Source organism: Apodemus sylvaticus, chromosome 6, assembly GCF_947179515.1.
Source record: "Apodemus sylvaticus chromosome 6, mApoSyl1.1, whole genome shotgun sequence".
NCBI lineage: Eukaryota > Metazoa > Chordata > Mammalia > Rodentia > Muridae > Apodemus > Apodemus sylvaticus.
In genome coordinates, this window is record NC_067477.1 from 33,964,865 (window position 1) to 33,985,861 (window position 20,997).

At 40.1% G+C, this 20,997-nt stretch overlaps 1 protein-coding gene across 4 annotated transcripts in view; it reads right to left on the minus strand.

Annotated features, from left to right (window-relative positions):
- The window catches only part of Nrxn3 (neurexin 3), a 1,578,315-nt gene that overhangs the window by 1,158,704 nt on the left and 398,614 nt on the right, over window positions 1–20,997 (minus strand). For all 4 annotated transcript variants that reach the window (XM_052185306.1, XM_052185305.1, XM_052185308.1 and 1 more), the window contains one exon: window positions 5,492–5,793. In XM_052185306.1, the coding sequence (XP_052041266.1) occupies window positions 5,492–5,793 (302 nt within the window). The remainder of the gene's footprint in view (window positions 1–5,491; window positions 5,794–20,997) is intronic.

Genomic DNA, 20,997 nt, shown 5'->3' on the forward strand with positions numbered 1-20,997 from the left:
AGCTGAGTACCTTCTTCCACCCACTAAATACTTCACTGAATCAGGCTAGAAAATGGAACCATCCTCAGACGATATCACTTGTCTTGGTTCACTGCTAAAAATGATTGGGTTTTTTTTTTCTTATAGTTGTTATTTATGGTAGTAATGAAAGACATCAAAGGAGACATTCGACAATGGTATATGTTAGGGGTTGGTCTTTGGTTGTTAGTGGTTTTTTCCCCCTTTTTTCTTTTCTTTTTTTTTTTATTTGTTTCTTCTAGGGTTCACACCACACTAACAAACATGCATTCAGGGTAAGGAAGGAGAAGGGTCTCTGGTCTAATGTGTCCAGAACGATACATGCTGTGGATTTCCCCAGGTACCAACCCCTACCCTCCCTTATCTACCACCACCACCAATAGAAGAAATGACCCAAACTCAAAAAAGCAATTTTAACCAAGAGAAATGAATGTTGAGGCAATAATAACCAAACAAATAATAATAATGATGCCAAAGGGGAGGATCCGCACTCATACACCCACCATCCACAAGCAGAGAGCAGAGAGAAAAAGATGGAGCCTCAGAGCGAGCACACACCACACCCTGACACACCCATGCGGAAATTATCTGGAGCCAAGAGAGAAGGCAGGGCAAAAAAGTAGTTCTGTGGGGAAAAGGATAAAATAACAGAATCAAAATCCACACCACACACGCATGCATTGAACAAACTGAAGGAAAAATAAAGTACAAGGGGGTGGGGGGTAAAACACTCAAAACTAAAGAGTTTAATTCTTCCTCTGCCTACCATCTCCCTCGCTGGAAAGAAAAAAAGAAAAAAAGAAAAGAAAAAGTCCAAACCCAACCCCCAAAATTATGAAAAATGAGAGGAGGATGGAAATTGGGGTAGAGCGAAAGAAGAGAGTGGAACTGGATTGATGGTTGGTTGCCAGTTGTTAGTAACATAGAGGCAAATGGGGGACAGATGCTGATGCTGATGGTGTTCCACGAGACAGGATCATGCCATGCAGTGTGTATGAAGAAAACAATTGGTGGCACTCCCTTTGGCCACAGTAGGGAATGAGGTCAAAGAAGAGAGAGGAAGATTAGAGGAAGCAGCATCTTTTCCTCCCCAAGATCACCTGTGGCAGCCACAGCTACAGAAAGGGACAGAGAGAGAGAGAGAGGGACTAAGGATTAGGGAGGAGACAGAGAAAACAGGAAGAGAGAAGGAGGGGGGGAGATATAGTGGAAGGAAGCCCTCATTAAAAATCTCTGTTGTCTCTAAACTGTCATTTGGAGGGTCCAAAAATAGGTAAATAAAAATGTAACCAATTGAAGAGACTCCCTTAAAAAACAACTTTTGGGGAAAAATAAAAAAGAAGACTGGAGATAAGGAACTGTCCCCAACAAACTGGAATAAATACTATTTTCAGGACAGCTATGTTTCCTTCTGTTTTTCTTTTTTAAAAAAAGAGTCTTGCATTTACTTTAACAAAAAAAAAATTGAAAAGGAAGAGGAAATAAGTCTAAAGAGGACAAAAGGAGGGTTGGGAGAGGGCAGGGTGGGAAAAAGGGGGAGCAACACACGGCAAACCCAAAAAAAGACAATAAGAATGATATCTACCAGACAATGTAGTTTGTTTACCATAGCGTGTCCGATGCCTGAGTGCTTTGCGGAGAAGGGGGAAGAAAGGAAATTAAAAGTTGTGAACAGAACGATTGTTAATTAAAAATAAAAACTAAAACCAAAGATGAGTTGTTAGGGTGTTAGTACATTAGTCGGTTAGTAAAATGACGCATCGTATGAGTGATCTTGTGTTAGTTTTTCAAAAAAAAGGCACCCAACACAGAAAGAGAGTGGGGAGAGACAATGAGACCAGGACTCTATGGAAACTCTTTCTTGGGGACTCAGCCACCAGTCAAGGCAACTGTCCCTTCCAAATACCACTCAGACCAACACCTCACCCTTAGAATTAATACCATACTTACTTACCAAGGATCTTCTGACTGAATACTGCTAGAGTTCCCTGCCCACCCTCTAATAAAGGCATACATATCCCCTGTACTAAAAGAAAAGACACCCCCCACTCAAATAAACCATTTTATTTGTAGATAAAAAGATAACTACATACTAATAGAATGTTAGTATATGTTTTCACATCTGAATCTAACTATATGGCTGGACCATTCTGAAAAGAATTGAAAGTTAGCATACTGAACCTCACACAGCAAGGCTTTATTATATAGTAATTCTAGATCTCAGCAGGCTAATCTATGACACCTCCCCTGCCCCACCCCCACTGATTTCTGTGGATTTGTGAGCTAACTTACAGTTTATAATGTCTGTGATATAAGAATATATCAAAAATTTATTTTTATTACCCAATAGAGTTAATTTCTTTACATTGTCAGAATGGGTGGGAAGACCCCACACACACAATTCCTCTGGAATACTGAATTTTAAGCTTTTAAACAATGTTGTGAATGGATAGCAGGAAGGATGGTATATTAAACATAAATGGATGGAAAAACCATCTCTACAATTAATCTCTTCCTTGTTGATGATTTACAAATGCTAAATTAACAACACCCTTTGAGCTGGGAGTCTGGAAGGCTGGGACACCTGAGCCCTATTCTATGTGCTTTACCAAAAGTTGTACCCAGAGGCGAAGCAGGTGATGCAAGAGAGTTGACCTTGCGGGCTAACAATATAAAAAGCAATCCTTCCTGTGCAATCACAGGCACTCGTGTGTGTGTGTGTGTGTGTGTGTGTGTGTGTGTGTGTGTGTGTGTGTGTGTGTGATTTAGGACAAATGCATGTAGTCCATGTTCCAAACTTTTCAATCAGAAGTCCCAGAAAAGTATCTGGGCTTGATTCTGAGTTGGAATAAGGACTGAATCATATACTGGTAGCCATAGGATCAGGAACAATTGTTCTGTTATTTTGGTAAGAAATCCTCTTATGAAACCCAGGCCCAGGACAATTTTTTCATAGATAAATCTTTCCCACCAAAAAATTAGATTTTTGCCAAAAAAAAAAAAAATAGTAGACAAGTTGCCATCAGCTTACTATATTTATGAGGCTATTTAAAGTTTATTTGAAATATACAGAGCCTTCAATTTTTTTCTAAGGCATTCTAGGGACCTTAAAAGGGATAATATAAATATTTTTAAGGGGTAACATAATAATCCTAAACTAGACAGTATTAAATGGATTTTATTTGTGAAAATCAACCTCTCTCTCTGAATTTTGACTTCAAAGATTTCAAGTGATAGAGATATGTCTTTTTTTTTTTACATGAGACCAAAATTCACTGCTAAGAAACTCTCCAAATCCCAAGAACTCTACAGCTTAAATTACAACTGGAAGCTCCATTTTCCTGCCTCCTTAGCAGCAGGCAGAAGTAGTCACCTCTGGGACTGACTGCTCAGCTTGTAAATCATTTACACATCACATTGAATCTAGCACCCAGACCATGGATGAGCTCATAATCCTTCTGGAGCAGAAGGCACTTTGCATATTTAGCCAGCACACATGGCTCAGGAGCATTGTAATCAGAGTTTTCAAATGCATGCTATGGTGGAGGAAGGTTAAGTGACTTGTCCAAGGGCACAGAGAAAAGCTGGACCTTTGAACTTGGAATATATTAGAAACTCTACAGGGTGATTTTTCTCACAGTGCTCCTGACCAAATCATCACAACAATATCTGAATAATAATTTAACTTATCTGCTCTAGTTTAAAGGGCTTAAACTGGGGCCAGATACTCTTGGGAAAGTGTTTTTAGTCAAAACAAAAGTGAGAGGTCTGCGAGCAAATTAGAATCATTCATGAGCAAGTAGGCAGTGTATGAGGAGGGTGAAAGAGAAGTAAATTGATAATGCTATCCAGAACATGGAGATTCCCCTCAGATGACTGAGGCTCCAAAGGTATTTTTTTGGACATGGCAATCAAAAGTGGAAATTGGTTATGATTCTCTTTTAGGTTTAGAGTTCACAACCCAGATACATTAAGTCTATGTCTGCAAATGGAATGTGATTTGAGAATCTCTGATTGCTCAGAAGTTCCTCTGTGAAGCAATGAATGGAGATAAGCAAACACATTTACATATTAGAGGTATTTGATGTTGAAGGTAAATCATAGATCAATGGCTCACAGAATCCAAATTCCTATGTGGTAAGAATGTAGGGGACTGTTACTTGACAACTCCACTCTAAACAGAGAATGGAACCTTCCAATCAGTTGGCTTCCTTGATAGAGTTAAGTGTGCAGATGAGTGTTTTGATTATAATGTGATCCAATGTGTGCCAGCCTTTGCCATTTGTTTAGCATTTCTTAGGAGTCATACTTTTATCAAACAGAAAACATATGCAAACACCTGTCATGTCGTATGCTTTCATGTTTACACAAGACGGCACAAAATCAATCACATTGCAAAAGAAAATTTGATAAGCACTTTCTGGAAATTTGCATACTGTTTTCTGATTAATAAAGGATGAAGGCTGTCCAACTGGGTTGCGTGACAAATTTACAAGTCGAGAAAATTACCAACTGAAAATAGACACATGAAAAAGACGATCTCAGCACAGACCTTGGCTTTGGTGGGAAACGCTTTTCTTTTGCTGATGTGCACTGATAATGTTTGATTATTATCATTATTAGTAATGAAATGGAAAACAGCTTTGCTTGGCTCTGGCTTTCTGGGCGCGGTGTCACCTGACAGGGTTGCCTGCTTAGAATCCACAAGCGATGGGAGTTCACAAGCACACACAGCCTCGGGAAAGCTGCTCCAAAGTTGACATTTTTACTTGGGTGCTTCCACTTGCCAGGCCTCCCAGGCAACTGAAGAGTCTCGGAGGTAGAGACAGTGGCAGTGAGGCAGGACCACAGCATCAGGGAACAGAGAAACATGAGTTCAGAGAGATCCCAGCTCATTAATTCTAAGGCTAGAGGTTCACATAACAGTGGGAGAAGAAAAAAACAATAACCAAAGGTGGGGAGAGATGGTAAATTAATAGGAGAGGGAAATAAAATCAAGATTTTCTTTTACCGGAGGGAATTAAAGTGATGACATCATGGCAATAACTAACTTAATTAAAAAAAAAAAAGAAAGAAAACATATACTCAAAGAATGAGGACGATCCATCAAGCTGTGGAAACAAAATGCTGTCCCTAATTGAATTTAACAACAATATGATAAGATTTGAAAGTAATTAAGAAAATGATAAAAGGAGAGCAGAATAAAAAGGATGAAAGTACTTATCATTTTTATTATCTAGGCAACTGATTTTTCCCCCCTTAAATAACAAGTCCAAATGGGGATTTGAAGGAAGAGGAGAAAAATAGTTTAGTCATTTTTTTTCCCTTTGAAATTGCAAAAACTGGGAGAAAGTTATACTTAGACATAGCTACACCCAGATAGATCCCTAGCCTTTGCAAACTACCTAGCTCCTGCCCCACAACGTGTCTGCCTAAGATGGGCCTTCCAGGCTCGCTGTGCCCCGGCCATTACCTGCCGAAGATTGCGTGTCACTTTGACATCATGCCAAGCGTTGTCGTTGAATTTCCCATTCACTGGCTCCACAATGGCCTCAAAGGCCCCGGACCCCAGGTTAATGACCAAGGAGACCGCACCATCCTTCAGAGCCAGGTTAACATAGTCGGCTGATTTGCCAGTGTGGAGGATGAGCCCATTGCGCTGCCAGGTCTTAAAGGAAAGGGTGATCTCGTCGCTGCTGCTCTGGATGGGGTTCTGGGACAGGTCGTAGCACAGATACTCTGAGCCTCGGAAGGTAGCCACGTTCTCCTCTCGCGCTGTAGGTCAAGAAAAAAGACAACGTGGTTATGCCTTGATGAATAAGAATCCACTCTAAGCAGATTCTACTTAACTGATGAAAACAGAAGAGCTCACTCTAGAGAAACTATGTGTCCACGCAACAGCAGACAGCAAGGCAACTTAAAGGAGTGGGCTATCTTTCCATTAAATGTTCAGGAAGAAAAGCCTGAGAAGAAAATTCATTCCAAATGCTCAAGGCAGTGCACCAAGGCCAGTATTTAAATGCTTATAATAGATCTGCTTCAGAATAGATAATTAACTGTCCTTTCTAACAAAGGACTCCTTAGCTCTTGGTATCTTTTATTAAACAATAATTTAAAATCAATTACCCTAAAAGATTTGGCTTTGATTTCCATCCATCAGAAACCTAGCTAACTGAGGTTTTATGGTAAAATCAGGAGCCCCACAGAACATGGCTGGGTTATTAAGTAGAAGACTAGAGAAGGTAATAAGTCAGGTGAGAGAAAGAACACAGGCTGAAAGACGGTAACGCTTTGGCCTGTGAGCTGCTACACAACTGTTAGACTCAAGCAGAGAGGTCTTGTGCTCTGGGCAGATAAGAGGTTTCATCTGAGGACGCCCCTTCCTGATTGGAATTTAGCTTTACACACATATACCCCAAATAGGAAAACAAGGCCAAGACAGGACTATAGTGCAATCTCTACTCCCATTCCAGATCACATTTCAGGCTTTGACACCTTGAAATTCCCTAGTCGAAGCCAGTTTGAATAGGCATCTTCTCTGGAACCACTGTTTTGTGAAAGAAACGCATGGTGCCCGTGTCTACAAATCAGTAGACAACGCTTGCTTTGTTAGTCAGGCATCCACGTGTATTAATCCTAGATACCTTGCAATGTAAGACAGAGCTGAACATGGGAAGAGAACTGAGGGAGGTCATGGGCTAAGAACCAGGGGGTGGCCTATTCTCCTTTCAACACAGTTTCTCAAGGAGTTAAACATTTTTTAATCTTGAGCCCAGACATCCAGATAGAAAGGTATTTTCAAATAGGAGAGAGCTAATATGATTAATTTGCAGGGTGTTGGAGTCACAATTTTGGCACATGGCACATGAAGGTGCATGTGTCTTTTTGTTAGGCAGACTCAGAATGTATTATTTCATATGAGACTTGGTCAACTGCTATTCAAAAGCATTTAACTGATAAATGAAAATTGGCAATAAGATACACATAGATATATAGTTGCATAAGATAAAGATTGGGAGCTACAAACTGAAGTTAGGGGGATTCTTTTTTTCCCTTAGCGAAACTACATTTCATCCTTATGAGCCAAAATTAAATCCACCTCAGCTCGTATCCCTAGCAACCATCTTAGTCCTATATGAGTCACGTTAGCAAAATAAAACATACATTTTCTAAGCACATGGTAATAAAATGAGTAGACCTCTTACTATGTTGAGAGACAAAATCTCACTACAAGTAGTTAAATTACTCATAACATTGTATTTTGATCACAACACTGTGAAAGACTATAGATGCTTGAAGGTTAAAGAAGTGAAGTTTCTTCTACATGCTACATAGGTACTCAATGGCATGTCTACCTGCATATTTCTGTATACTTACAGTCATAAGCAAATGTACCTGCTTACCTATAGCTAAACTATAGCAGATACTTGAAGGTCTACCAATATATGTGTGTGTGTTTGTGTATGTCCATCCATATATGTGTGTGTATCCATCTATTTATATATGTATATCCATATATGTGTTTGTGTCCATCTATTTATGAATATATATCCATATGTGTGTGCCCATCTACTTATGTGTGTGTATTCATCTATATATATATATATATATATATATATTCATTCATATATATGTGTGTATCTCCATATATATGTATATTTGATATACACATATATATGAAATAAGAATATATATATATATATATATATATATATATATATATCTGGAAATATATATCCAGGCATATATTTATGCCTGGTGCATTTTTTCAAAAATAGCCTCAAAACGTCAGGAAGCAGAAACTGGACACTGCCTGTGTGTTTGAAATATACTCAAAATAATCTCTATTGCCCTGCCTATTGTCACAATCTTTTTTCTCATTTGTGATGAAAGACATTTGTTAAAATACAATTCAACAACAGGCCTGGAAATGGCCCTGACCTAGAACAGAAGACAATCAGATGTAGTTGTCATAACTCAGCTTTGTCTACATGGAGGAGCATGTACAACTGCTGGGTGGTCCTCTATACTTCACATGGCCCTCTAATGGGTGTCTTCTGTAAAAACCTGAGCTATGCACTGTGATCACTGAACTAGAAAGGATGAGCCAGGAGAGAAATTGAGAGTTTACATTAATCATGGAGGGCCCTTTGAAGAGGAAAGCCTTGACACCAAACAGCAAAGTACCAGGGTGTTATTTAATATACCAGACCATGCTTAATATTTTTCATATAATTAGAGGAGAAATCTGTCAAAATAATAAGTTTTCAAATTACAAGGTATTTTAGGGATTGTCTGATTTAATGCCTTTATGCTGTGAAGAAAAAGGTTGATGCCTAAGAATAAATGAGTCTCCAAGATGGCGCACTATAATCAGGATTTGAAGGACTTCTGGACTTTATCTGCCCCTGTGAGTATCACTCAGAACATGCCACATGCTCCCAGCTAACCTCTCTAAGGTCGAGTGTGATTCCATGGAGCTGTGGACTTGTTAGTCAAACTGATACTAAGTGAAATGAGCCACAACCAACTACCCCCCACCCAAGGTTAGCCACATCTGCTTACCAAAAGAAAGGTTTCCTTTTCTACTGTGAACTCAGAGTATAATTAAAATAAAAGAAATGTTTTTTAAAAAACTTAGAAGACAATAAAAAGAAAAACCCATGGAGGTATTCCCACAGAAGAGAGAATATCACAATAAATAAATAATATATGAAATTGTGAGGGAGAGCTTGCTGATGCAAATCAGACATTTATTTATGCTAATAGTTCGCAGAAAACTGTATACAGCCAACTGTCTTCCATGGCACATCTCTAGTGGAGATTGTTGAAGCAGCTCACCCCCTCCTGAACTCTCCACTTTAATGGTGAATTTGTTCAGTTTACCTCTTCCCTGGGCCAGAGGAGGTAATCTCAAATGGCAACCCAACTACCCAGCTATCTCATTTCAACAGCTGTCCAGTGAAAACAATAGACAGTTGAAAGGTCTTCTCTGAATCATACTCTAGATCAGCAAACATATTTTGGTTGTAATTGCTGGAATTTATTCTGCCTGAGTTTTGAGAGGAGAGACCCATCAATGCATACCCCAGTCTCTGCAAGCAAACAGAGGCTAAGAAGGAGACAGAGAATGACTTTTAGAAAAGTATCCTGTTGCGCACTCTCAGAGTGGAGATTATTTTTCTCCCCAAACTCTGACCTATCTTAATTTGTTCCAGTAGCTGATACTCCGGCACACTCTTATCACCTTGAAAACCATACTGGGCTGACAGTCAACATAATCAAAAGGCAGAACCAGATAGGGACAAAATATATTTCTGAGTTGATTCAATTCTCCAGTTGGTAAAAAAGGCAATAGTGTCCAAAAATTCATTTTCTATACATGATGCTTACAGTGCGAAAGGGGTTGAAAAGACAATGCAGTCACCTTGTATGTATTCAGGCTAAACAGGTGGAGAAAATGAATGCAGGGGATTATGTAACACAGCACACAGCAGCTTAGCATACAGCTACAGCTTGGCAAGAAAGATGGCACTAACACAGCTAATGGGCTGTTGAGATCCATCTAAGTAACATCATTTCGAAGTTTACTATCCATAGTTTAAGTATTAAAATAAAAATGTTATTGTCACTGTGTGAAAAGCAGAGCTCAACTCCTTTTGACAGCAAATCATTTCCCCATTATTTGTAAGTGTCCAATTGATTAAACACTAGATGGGATCTAGATATGTATAGCTGGAGGTTTTAAATCAGTTTATGTAACATACGTGAGACGCTGATCTTTCAAATAGCTTGCTAATCAAAGTCCTGAAATATACATAGCATTAACAAGCATTTATTCTGCTTTCTTCTCCACAATTCCAAACTAGAGAGCATCCAACGAGTGATTCATAGAATAATAACTCTCAGAGAAATTCCAAAGTAATTTAAAATACACAGTGTAATACTTTCTTACTATGAACTACAAGAAGTGTGGCTTGGTGGCTTGGTGTTTTATAACCCCAACTAGATCTGTAGATCAAGAAACACACACACACACACAAACACACAAACACACATGCACACCCCTACCTATATCTACACACTTATGGGTGGATGGATAGATAGATAGATAGATAGATAGATAGATAGATAGATAGATAGATAGATAGATGGTCAATTATTGGGAATTGAGGAAGAATTATTTATTTAAGGTTTGGTTTAGTTTTGACACATAGGCTCATGATAGCCTCTAACTCACAATGTTGCCAGAGATAGAAAGAACTTCTGATCCTTTTACCTCTGCCTCCACAATTTGAGGGGTACAAGACATATGCATATCAAGCTTGGCCATTTCATATTTTACTGATAGGAATAAAAGGAGTTCAGTTGTTACTGTTAAAAGACTATACAATTTTACAAAACACATTTGAGCTTCTTTGTCTACAGTGCCTTAGCCCATTGGTCTATAGAATTCATGGAGTGAAGTTTACTCTTTACTTCAAAGGACTAGAAGGACAATGTCCCTAGCAGAAACCTCTCAGGAAAATGGCACAGTATTGTTGAGGGGGCACTCAAATGGGAAACACATCTGGACTGGACAAAGAGAGACTCAGAGTATTTTGGAAGCAGATGCTTACAGCTTTCTACACGAGCAACATATTTCCAAATGCTGTCCTGTTACTCATCTTTTCTCTGCAGCCCATGAAACCAATTTGATGTATTTAGACCAATGAGGTGGAGTAGAGACCCTGTGCGAAGGTAGAGGTGAGGGAATTGGGATGTATTATCCAAGACAGTAGGAAGAGGTACTTCCAAGCCCCACAGTACTACAATTGATTCTTAATCCAAGGCTTTTGCTCTTCCACTACAGCCTCAGTGTGCCTCACATTCTCAAGACAGGTGCAGAGGTACTTCAGCAGGATGAAGGTTAACCTGCCAACGGGGGTAAATCTGTGATAATGACAGGTGATGGACCACCCAGGCAGGAGGAATCCAAATGGGGAAGCAGGGGAGGAAGCTGAAGTTTCCACTAAAACCTCTGGTGGGGGAAGGGAAGTCAAGAAGCTTGAAAGAGCTTATTAAAATGCAGCCCCCCTCTGGAGTGGCTAAAACCAGTGGCCCTGAGCTGAACACCTGCTGTGCTCCAGACAGCTCCTGGAGCCAGCCCTCCTCCTAATGAGCCTCTGAGATGAAACTGTGCACATCATGCCATCCTTTGTCCTTCAAATTGGCCTCATGCAGCCTTGTGGTACTTCAGTCTGCAATGATGCAAAGATAACCCTGGCTGCCCATTCTGGCTTGGCCCACCCAGAACTAATGAGGCACAAAAACACATGGGCTGTTGCTGCCCTCCCTACTAGACAAAGGGCTGGCCTGGGCCTCAGACTGGTTCTGCAGTTTCATTTCATCCACTCCACAAACAGCAGAGGCCATGTAAGGCTTTCTCCCAGTGTCCACAATAGGAAGTAATGGCTTCCCTAGTTGGGAATTCACAGATCACTTGGCTTCTCTGGCCACTACTCCTCAAGGCAGATGATCAAGGAGTCCAAAGCAGGGAAACACAGCTGCAGGCTGAGAGGAGCTGAGCATTTATAAGTCCTCTGCTTGATCCTGGGGAGACAGGACTTGAATGGAAAAGGACTTCAAGTCCACTCAGTTCAGAAAGGTGCCTGGGGCTGAAACAGGCGAATCAGGAGGCAGCTCGGGTTTTAGGAGATTCTGTTCCGTTTTCAAAGCAACATTCTAATGAACCAACTTAAGAACTAGAATACTTCATGCTAAAGGCCTTTCAGAGCTGGGAACCTGACAGACAACACTCAAATGTTTATTAGATTTTGAATGGATTGTATTTGCAACATGAGCATTTGCTAGACAGATGCCGACTGGGCATCACTTAACAGGACATACCACTAAAATCTGAGAAAGGACAAATCTTCAAGTTGGTCACAAGTCTCAGAGGACTACACTTCTGGTTGAGGTTGAAAGTCATGACTGGTTGTGTCTCCTTAAGGCTGTTTTAAACAAAGTATGAAGATGGACCCAACTGCAGAGCCACCCTCCAAAGAACAACAATGGAATCCTTTGCTTGACACACCCTATCACATGGGTATTTTCAGAACAGAGAGTACCAGCAGACAATATTTGTGTCACTACGAGCAAGCCTCATGACAGAAGAGAACACATGGGAAATCTTGCCTTCTCAGGCCATTTCCAACCCTTATCCTCACACTGTTCGTGGGGAAGATGCAGGGAAGAAATAAATGGACTTTTGCACACTGCCTGGTCACTCACCATCCTGCAGAGCCTTCTTGAAAGCGATGAGAATGGAAACAGTAAATCAAGTTGTCACTTAGAAAATAAACAGCCAGCATCCTGGTGAGGAACGCTCCCCCAGTCCATGAAAGAATGGCCTGGAAAACCACGCTTCACTGAAATCACTAGAAAGCTAATGGCATCCTGAAGTCTGCATTGCTCTCAATTGCATTACAATACATTTAAATTTTTGTTCATCTCTGCAAGGAATAAAGGGTTGCAGGTATGCCCTGTGCTGGCAATGTACCAAGTACCAAATGCACATGAGTCCCAGGAGAGAGGAATAATTAGGTACCTTTTACAAAAGTAGAAAAACCCTAAAGCTAAATTGTTTTGAATCTCTGTTGAGTGCCAAGGACTTACATGGTCACACTAATGGGACACCCCATATAGCTTAACTATTAATTGGATGCATGGGCTGTAATGATAAAGACTTTGAATGGGAAGACTTGGATCTCACTATCATCTTTACATTTTGCTAAAAATCTACAGGAAATAACTTTTCCTTAAATTTTCTAATTATTTGTAAGTCTCTCTCGTTAAAATAACCAAGGTATATCATTTTACACAATTGATATGAGGTATGTCTTATTGGTGGAGTTTGATATACCCCCTCACTGGCTCATAATTTGAATGCTTATTTTCTAGGTAATAGAGCTATTTGGGAGGTGGGAGGTGGGAGGTGGGGACTGTGGGTTCCTAGCAGTAGGTCTTTGAAAATTAAACCCATCCCCTTATTCCTGTCACAGTCACTTGTCTGACAAAAGGAAAGCAGCCTTTATCACACATCCAGCTGCCATGAATCCTGCAGTCCTACCCCATGTCTCTCCCACCAGGATTGGTGGAAATCCTTACAGGCATGAGATAAAATAAGTATCTTCTCCCTTAAGCTCTTTGTGATGAGTATTTTGGTCACAACCACACAAAAATAACTACCACAGCACAAAGACCACCAAGTCCTTGGCTCAGTTCCCAGTCTTAGAAATACTAGCTCTCACATCTGTTGAGAACATTCCCATGGACACAGAATTCCAATTCAGTGTGATGAACATCTCAGAGCTGGTACAGGCATGTGGGGAAAGGTGTAGCCCATCATGAGTCCTTGCCAGATATTGCAGTTTAGCTGGTAAAAGCTCACATATAAAGAGATACAGGAAACAGTAGTCATAAGAAGCAGCATGTTTGTGAGTGTGGTCATTCAGAAAGCCTAGCTAGCTGTTCAGGGTGTGACAAGAAGTTCAGTGACTGCTTCAGTGGACATCTTTGCATGGCTCATGACACAATGTTGGGCCCCAATCCCCTGGAACTGGGGATATGAAACCCGCAGAGAAACTCTTCCATGTCTAAGCTAGCTATTTCTGAGTAACTCCACTATACTTGTCTGAGATTCACACAGAGGTGAGAAGGCTCCACAAGACATGTTCAAGGAAGAATGGATCTTTCTAGAAAAGATTTGTGAAGCTAATTATGTTGCATATGATTGACTGACTTCCACTAGTAAGTTATGGTATACCTTGCATATTTAGTTTTCCTTTAGCCACTGGGATGCACATGAATAAAAGCTAATGACATATCTTTTCACTACCCACTTCTCTTTTCAATTGCAGGTCAAGCAATAAACCCAAGCAGAGCACTTTACATGGTAGAGGGGATCTCTTTCTCTATCTCCATGATGCCTTGGGAACATTTCCTCCTCCTTCACCAGAGCAAAGAATTTAAAAGTAACACTGTAATCTTGTCTCCTCTGCACACTCTTGTCTTTAATAGAGGGAAAGTGATTGAACTGTTTGGTAATACTAGAAGAGTTTTTTTGTTTTGTCTTATTTTTGTATTCTCTTATTGGATATTTTCTTTATTTACATTTCAAAAGTTATCCCCTTTCCAGGTCTCCCCCCACAAACCCCCTATCCCCCTTCCCACCTGCCTCTATAAGGGTGCCCCTCACCCATCCACTCACCTACCCATCCACTCCCTCCTTCCGACCCTGGCATTCCCCTACACTAGGGCATTGAACACCCTCAGGCCCAAGGTCACCTCCTCCCATTGATGTCCAACAAGGCCATCCTCTGCCACATATGCAGTCAGAGCCCTGGGTCACTCCATGTGTATTTTTCAGTTGGTGGTCCAATCTCCAGAAGCTCCAAGGGGTCTGGCCAGTTGACACTGTTGTTCCCCCCATGGGACTGCAAACCCCCTCTGTTCCTTCAGGTCCTTCTCCAATTCCTCCAACAGGGACCCTGAGTTCAGTCCAATGGTTAGCTGTGAGCATTTATCTCTGTATTTGTCAGGCTCTGCAGAGCCTCTTAGGAGATAGCCACACCAGGTTCCCATCAACAAGCACCTCCCGGTATCCTCAATAGCATCCAGTTTGACAACTATATATGAGAAGGATCCCTAGGTGGGGCAGTCTCTGGACGGCCTTTCTTTTATTCTCTGCTCCACACTTTATCTCCATATTTCCTCCTTTGACTGTTTTGTTCCCCCTTCTAAGAAGCACTGAAGCACCCAAACTTTGGTCTTCCTTCCTCTTGAACTTAATGTGGTCTATGCATTGTATCATGGGTATATCGAACTTTTGGGCTAATATCCACTTATCAGTGAATACATACTATGTGTGTTCTTTTGTGACTGGGTTAGCTCACTCAGGATATTTTCAAGTTCCATCCATTTGCCTTGGAATTTCATGAGCTCATTGTTTTAATAGCTGAGTTGTAATCCATTGTGTAAATGTACCACATTTTCTGCATCCAGTCCTCTGTTGAGGGATATCTGGGTTGTTTCCAGCTTCTGGCTGTTAGAAATAAGGCTGCTATGAACATAAGTGGAGCATGTGTTCTTAGTATATGTTTGAGCATCTTCTGGGTATATGCCCAGGAGTGGTACAGCTGGGGCCTCAGGTTCTACTATGCCCAATTTTCGAGGAAGGTTTGATACACAGAACTTTGCATTTTTTATATCGGGGGTTATAGCTTCCATAGTAGTGGTGGTGGTAGGGGATGGGTTCACTGTCTTTCAAATCTGTTTTTCCTTTAGTTGTGGGTTTGTGAGTCCCTTCTAGTTCATCCTTGTGCTGGCTAGTTTTGTGTATCAACATGATACAAGCCAGAGTCATCAAAGAGAAAGGACTCTCAGTTGAGGAAATGCTTCCATGATATGGAGTTATAAGGTGTTTTCTCAAATAGTGATCATAGGGGAGGCCTAGGGCACTGTTGGTGGTTCCATCTCTAGGCAGGTGATCCTGGATTCTATGAGGAAACAGGCTGAGTAAGCCATTAGGAGCAAGCCAGTAAAAAGCACCTCTTCATGGTCTCTGAATCAGTACCTGCCTCCAGGTTCCTTCCCTGTTTGAGTTCCTGTCCTGATTCCTTTAGTGGTAGGCAGTGATATGTAAGTGTAAGCTGAATAAACACTTTCCAAGTTGCTTTGTGGTCATGGTGTTTCACTGAAACAATAGAAACCCTGGATAAGATGCTCTAAGCCTCTCAAAGTAGACCTGTGCAAGAAATTCTGCAGATTTCCAGCTTTTCTGCTAATTGCTGGTGACTGATTCTAAGTCGCAAGGAACTCAATCTAATTCATAAGGGAGGTCAATGTATTTGAATGCCCAAAGGAACATGCAGCTAAATTGATGTTTGGAGCCCAGGCCTGAGCCAGGATGTCATGCTTGTGTCTATTACAGAACTAGATCAGAAACCAGAGTACAGTATTATGACTTAGAGCCCCATCTGTCTCCTTATAGCCTAACAACACAGAAAGAGGCACAAAAACAAGCATGTCAGGAGAGATAATGTATGCTAACTTGCCTTTTGGGTTGCTCCTAGAATCCAACATGCTAGAACCAAGGGAAAATTGTGAGTACTAATTTAAAGGAAAGCTTTGTGTCACAGTATTTCTGAAGACTTTTTTAAAAGTTACATTAAATACAACTGTGAATTAAATGGTGGAGAATAAACACTCAGGTTACTTTTCTAGAAACGAGTTTAAAATTGAGTTTTGAAAGTTTTATTTAAACAGTTGTATAACTTTGCATGCCCACAGGTCTATGTATCCTCTCATCTTTGACCAAGGTCAGTTAGAATAAGATGCATGTTAGTAGTTTTATTTCGCCTGTTTTTTCATATAACTTACAAACTTAGGGAATTGTACTGCCCAACAAAGTAATACATCGTAAGTACTTATTCTGTGGCCTTTGTGAAGACAAAAAATATGTACCAGTGGCATAGAGTTAGGAAGAAAATGAAAAAAGTTAGGGCTGCTGAGATGACTCAGTTGGTAAAATAATAAAAGGAAATCAAATATGCTGCTGTGTACCTATTATCATAGCAGAGAAGGCAAGATCTTAGGGGTTAGTTGGCCAGAGCTTAGCCAAATTGGAGACCTCTGGGTTCAGAGACACATTCTGTCTCAAGAACTAAACAGAGCATAGTTGAGAAAGACTCAGTGCCAACCTCTGTCATATATATATACATACATACATTACACACACACACATACATACATATATATATACATATATTGCATATATACAATATATACATATTGCATATATACAATATATAATATATAATGTACATATATACATAATATATAATATATATTATATAATACATATATACAATATATATGTGTATATATGTACACATATATCTATATATGTATATCATGTATATGTGTGTATATGTATATATGTATGTATATATAATGTACATATACCATATATGTGTGTATATGATATATATATACATCATACACATACACACACATATATATGCATATATACACACCCATGCAAACATGTGCATCAACATACAGAAAGGAGAGAGTAGAGAGGAAAGGGGGCATTAGAAGTGGAAGTAAAAGAGATCCACAGAGAACTCAGTATAAGAAGTAGAACAGTAGCACATACATGTCAGTATCAAAATCAGATGCATGTTCAGAAAGAAATATAAAATCTTGAAAGGCTCACAGAATTTTTAAGTGTACAAATACTTAGAAACAAAAATATATGAATTATCACCTACGTGGGCTTACAATATTTATTTCACTGAATTTCTCTTTAGTCTATGGTACAAACAAGTGAAGAACCATCTTTGACAGTGCCACAGTGGAGTGGAACCTTAGATGATGTTTTTGCTACATTCTCTCTCAGTAAGTCTATAATTAGACCATCTCAACAGCAAACCTCTCCACTATGAGTATCTTGGTGGTTTGAATAAAAATAGCCACATAGGCCCATAGGAAGTGTCACTATTAGGAATTGTGGCTTTTGGAGTAAAGACATGGCTTTGAGGTTTCAGAAGCTCAGGCCTAGTGGCTTAGTCACTATCTGTCCCTGTTGCCTGCAGATCCGGATGTAAAACTCTCAGCTCCTTCTCCAACACCACGTCTGCCTGCATGCTGCCATGCTTCCCGCCATGATACTGGACTAAACCTCTGAAATGTAAGCCAGGCCCAATTAAATTGTTTTCCTTTATAAGAGCTGCTATAGTCATGGTATCTCTTCATAGCAGCAGAACACCAAACCGAGTAAGTATCCAGAGTAAATGAGGTGTTGTGAAAAGTTAACACATTTTAGCAGTTAAAAAAATTCACATCATGGAGGAAAAAAGCAGTGTAGCAGAATTATTGAAGGACCACTGAGGAAGCACAAGTACTAAGAATACTTACACCAGGCTTGATGTTTCCTTTATGAAGCCCAGAGCATACAAAGACTAATGAATATAAACTATGGGAGGGTAGAAATCAATATTGTAGCTTCCATACTTAGTAGCAGCTAACTGTTGTATTATTTCTAGTAATAAGAACAGAAAACATGTAGGGATATGCTCATCAATTTTATGTGAATACTTCTGACGAGGGAGAAAATAGTGAGACCAAGACTGAGTCTTCCTTGTGAAACAGAGTTATCCTATATAGCCCAAGGTACCTCCAGCCTTACCCTCATGAATGTTAGGATAAGGAAATACATTACCCTTATATTACCATCCCAACCAAAAAAGTCTTTATGAAAAGACATAAAGCAAACATGGTGGGGTATTAAAATGTCTTCAATCTGAGAGTTAAATCCTAATGTCAGTAGTAACTTTTACTATAATTACATACTTCTTAATAACTGGAGTATTCCATATTTTTAAAAGCTAAAATCTGTGCTTTTCTAAGACAATTCTAAGAAAACACCTAATGACCTCTCTTACCAGATCTTGGATTATTATCTGGTTATTTTGCACATGGTGTGAATGTGTCAGTCATAGGCTGTGAATATCAATTTTCCATGCTTTTTCTCAAATCTGCCATGTGGACCCCAAAGGGCTAAAGTTATAGGGAATTATACAGAAATTCAATTGAACTGATCAATGACCCCCAAAGTCACCATTTCCCACTTGTGTCCCTCTTATTGTGTATAACATTGTTACTCTGCCTGGGGCCTTGGCACTACAGAGCTCAGACTGACTGCCTTCAGGGCAAAAAAGAAACAATGCTGATGGACTGGTCTTGAGATAGAATAAGACACAGAACTTGCTATTGTATAATAGTTCCACAGCAAACACTGGAAGCCAGGTAAGCCAGCATCTGGAATGTGTCTGTCACCTGGGCACCTGCCACAAACCTCAGTAACCTTTTTACTTTCCCCACAGCAGAATAAAATCATGGTAGTCCTTTAAGAATGGTGCCACTGAGAAAGCTGTATTGCAAGCGACTCCCCAGCCTTTCCTGCAGAGGAGAGGGGACAGCCTGCAGTCCAGTCCCTCTTTTGTTCTCACTGTGGGCTCTAGCCTGCAAGTCTAGACACAGTGGTTTGTTAAAAGGCCCTGGAGTCAATGCCTGGACAAGATCAATAAGGCTTTTTATGACACAATGAAAACCTTCTATTTTGTTAAATGTGGCTAATCTACCATTTCTGCGATACTCCTAAGGCTTTCAGGGCCAAGCCTGAGCCCAGGTGATTAAAGCCCTGTTCGGAGACACAAACTGGGGTAACTTTGCCAAAGGAGAAACACAAATCTTGGAGGCCGGAGCCAAGCTTTCTTTCTAGAACTAAATATGCATCTCCCTTGTCTCAAGAAAGAAGACATAGCAGTGAGGAGATGCTGGTGATGGTGGTAAAAATTCAAACTGCTCCCTTCCTAGGTTCCCAAGTAAGGAAAGATAATGGTGCAGAGAAATTAAGGAGGGGCTCTGGATAACACTGCAGTGAGGGTCAACTCTATCAGAGGAGGGTCAAGTCCCTGGAAAGGATGTTAAGAAATCACTGATCTGACTCAGGAAGCCTAAATACAAGGCAAACAACCTTTACTGATCCCCCATTTGAATTATAGTACCAATATTGTATACAAAACTAGAATATTGTTTTATTTTCATCATGTCTTTGTCTCAGATAGTTGAAATCCTTCATAAAAGCAGATTTTTTTGCCATAGTATGAAAAGGGCAAAAGAAAAATATATTTTGAACCTCTAGTGTATTTCAGACTTTTACATACAGAAAAGGCACCAGTAGAACAAGCATTATATTTAAAATATTTGATAGAAATTAGCCAAAACCTCTTTTAGAGAGTTAAAAGAGTTAAAATAAGAATTCAAATGCTTTCTATTAAAACCAACATATTATTATTTTTAATTCGGTATATTCTTTATTTACATTTCAAATGATTTCCCCTTTTCTGGCTCCCCACTCCCCAAAAGTCCCATAGGCCCTCTTCCCTCTCCCTGTTCCCCCATCCACCCCTTCCCACTCCCCTGTTCTGGTATTCTCCTACACTGCTGCACTGAGTCTTTCCAGAACCAGGGGCCACTCCTCCATTCTTCTTGGACATCATTTAATACATGGATTATGTCTTGGGTATTCAAAGTTTCTAGGCTAATACCCACTTATCAGTGAGTACATACCATGATTGATCTTTTGAGACTGGGTGACCTCACTTAATATGATGTTCTCCAGCTCCATCCATTTGTCTAAGAATTTCATGAATTCATTGTTTCTAATGGCTGAATAGTACTCCATTGTGTAAATATACCACATTTTTTTATATCCATTCCTCCGTTGAGGGACACCTGGGTTCTAGAACACCAATAGCTTATGCCCTAAGATCAAAAATAGACAAATGGGACCTCAGAAACTACAAAGTTTCTGTAAGGCAAAGGACACTGTCAAAAGGACAAAACATCAACCAACAGATTGGGAAAGGATCTTCACCAACCCTAAATCCTACAGAGGGCTAATATCTAATATATACAAAGAACTCAAGAAGGTAGAACCAAGAGAACCAAATAACCCCATTAAAAAGTGGGGTACAGAGCTAAACAAAGAATTTTCACATGAAGAACTTCGGAGAGCTGAGAAGCACCTTAAGAAATGTTAAACATCATTAATCATTAGGGAAATGCAAATCAAAACAACCCTGAGATTTCACCTCACACCAGTCAGAATGGCTAAGGTCAAAAACTCAGGAGACATCAGGTGTTGGCGAGGATGTAGAGAAAGAGGAACACTCCTTCACTGCTGGTAGGATTGTAAGATGGAGCAACCACTTTGGAAATCAGTCTGGCGGTTCCTCAGAAATCTTGGCATGACACTTCCAGAGGACCCTGCTATACCACTCCTGGGTGTATACCCAGAGGATTCCTCGGCATGCAATAAGGACACATGCTCTGCTATGTTCATAGCAGCCCTATTTGTAGTAGCCAACA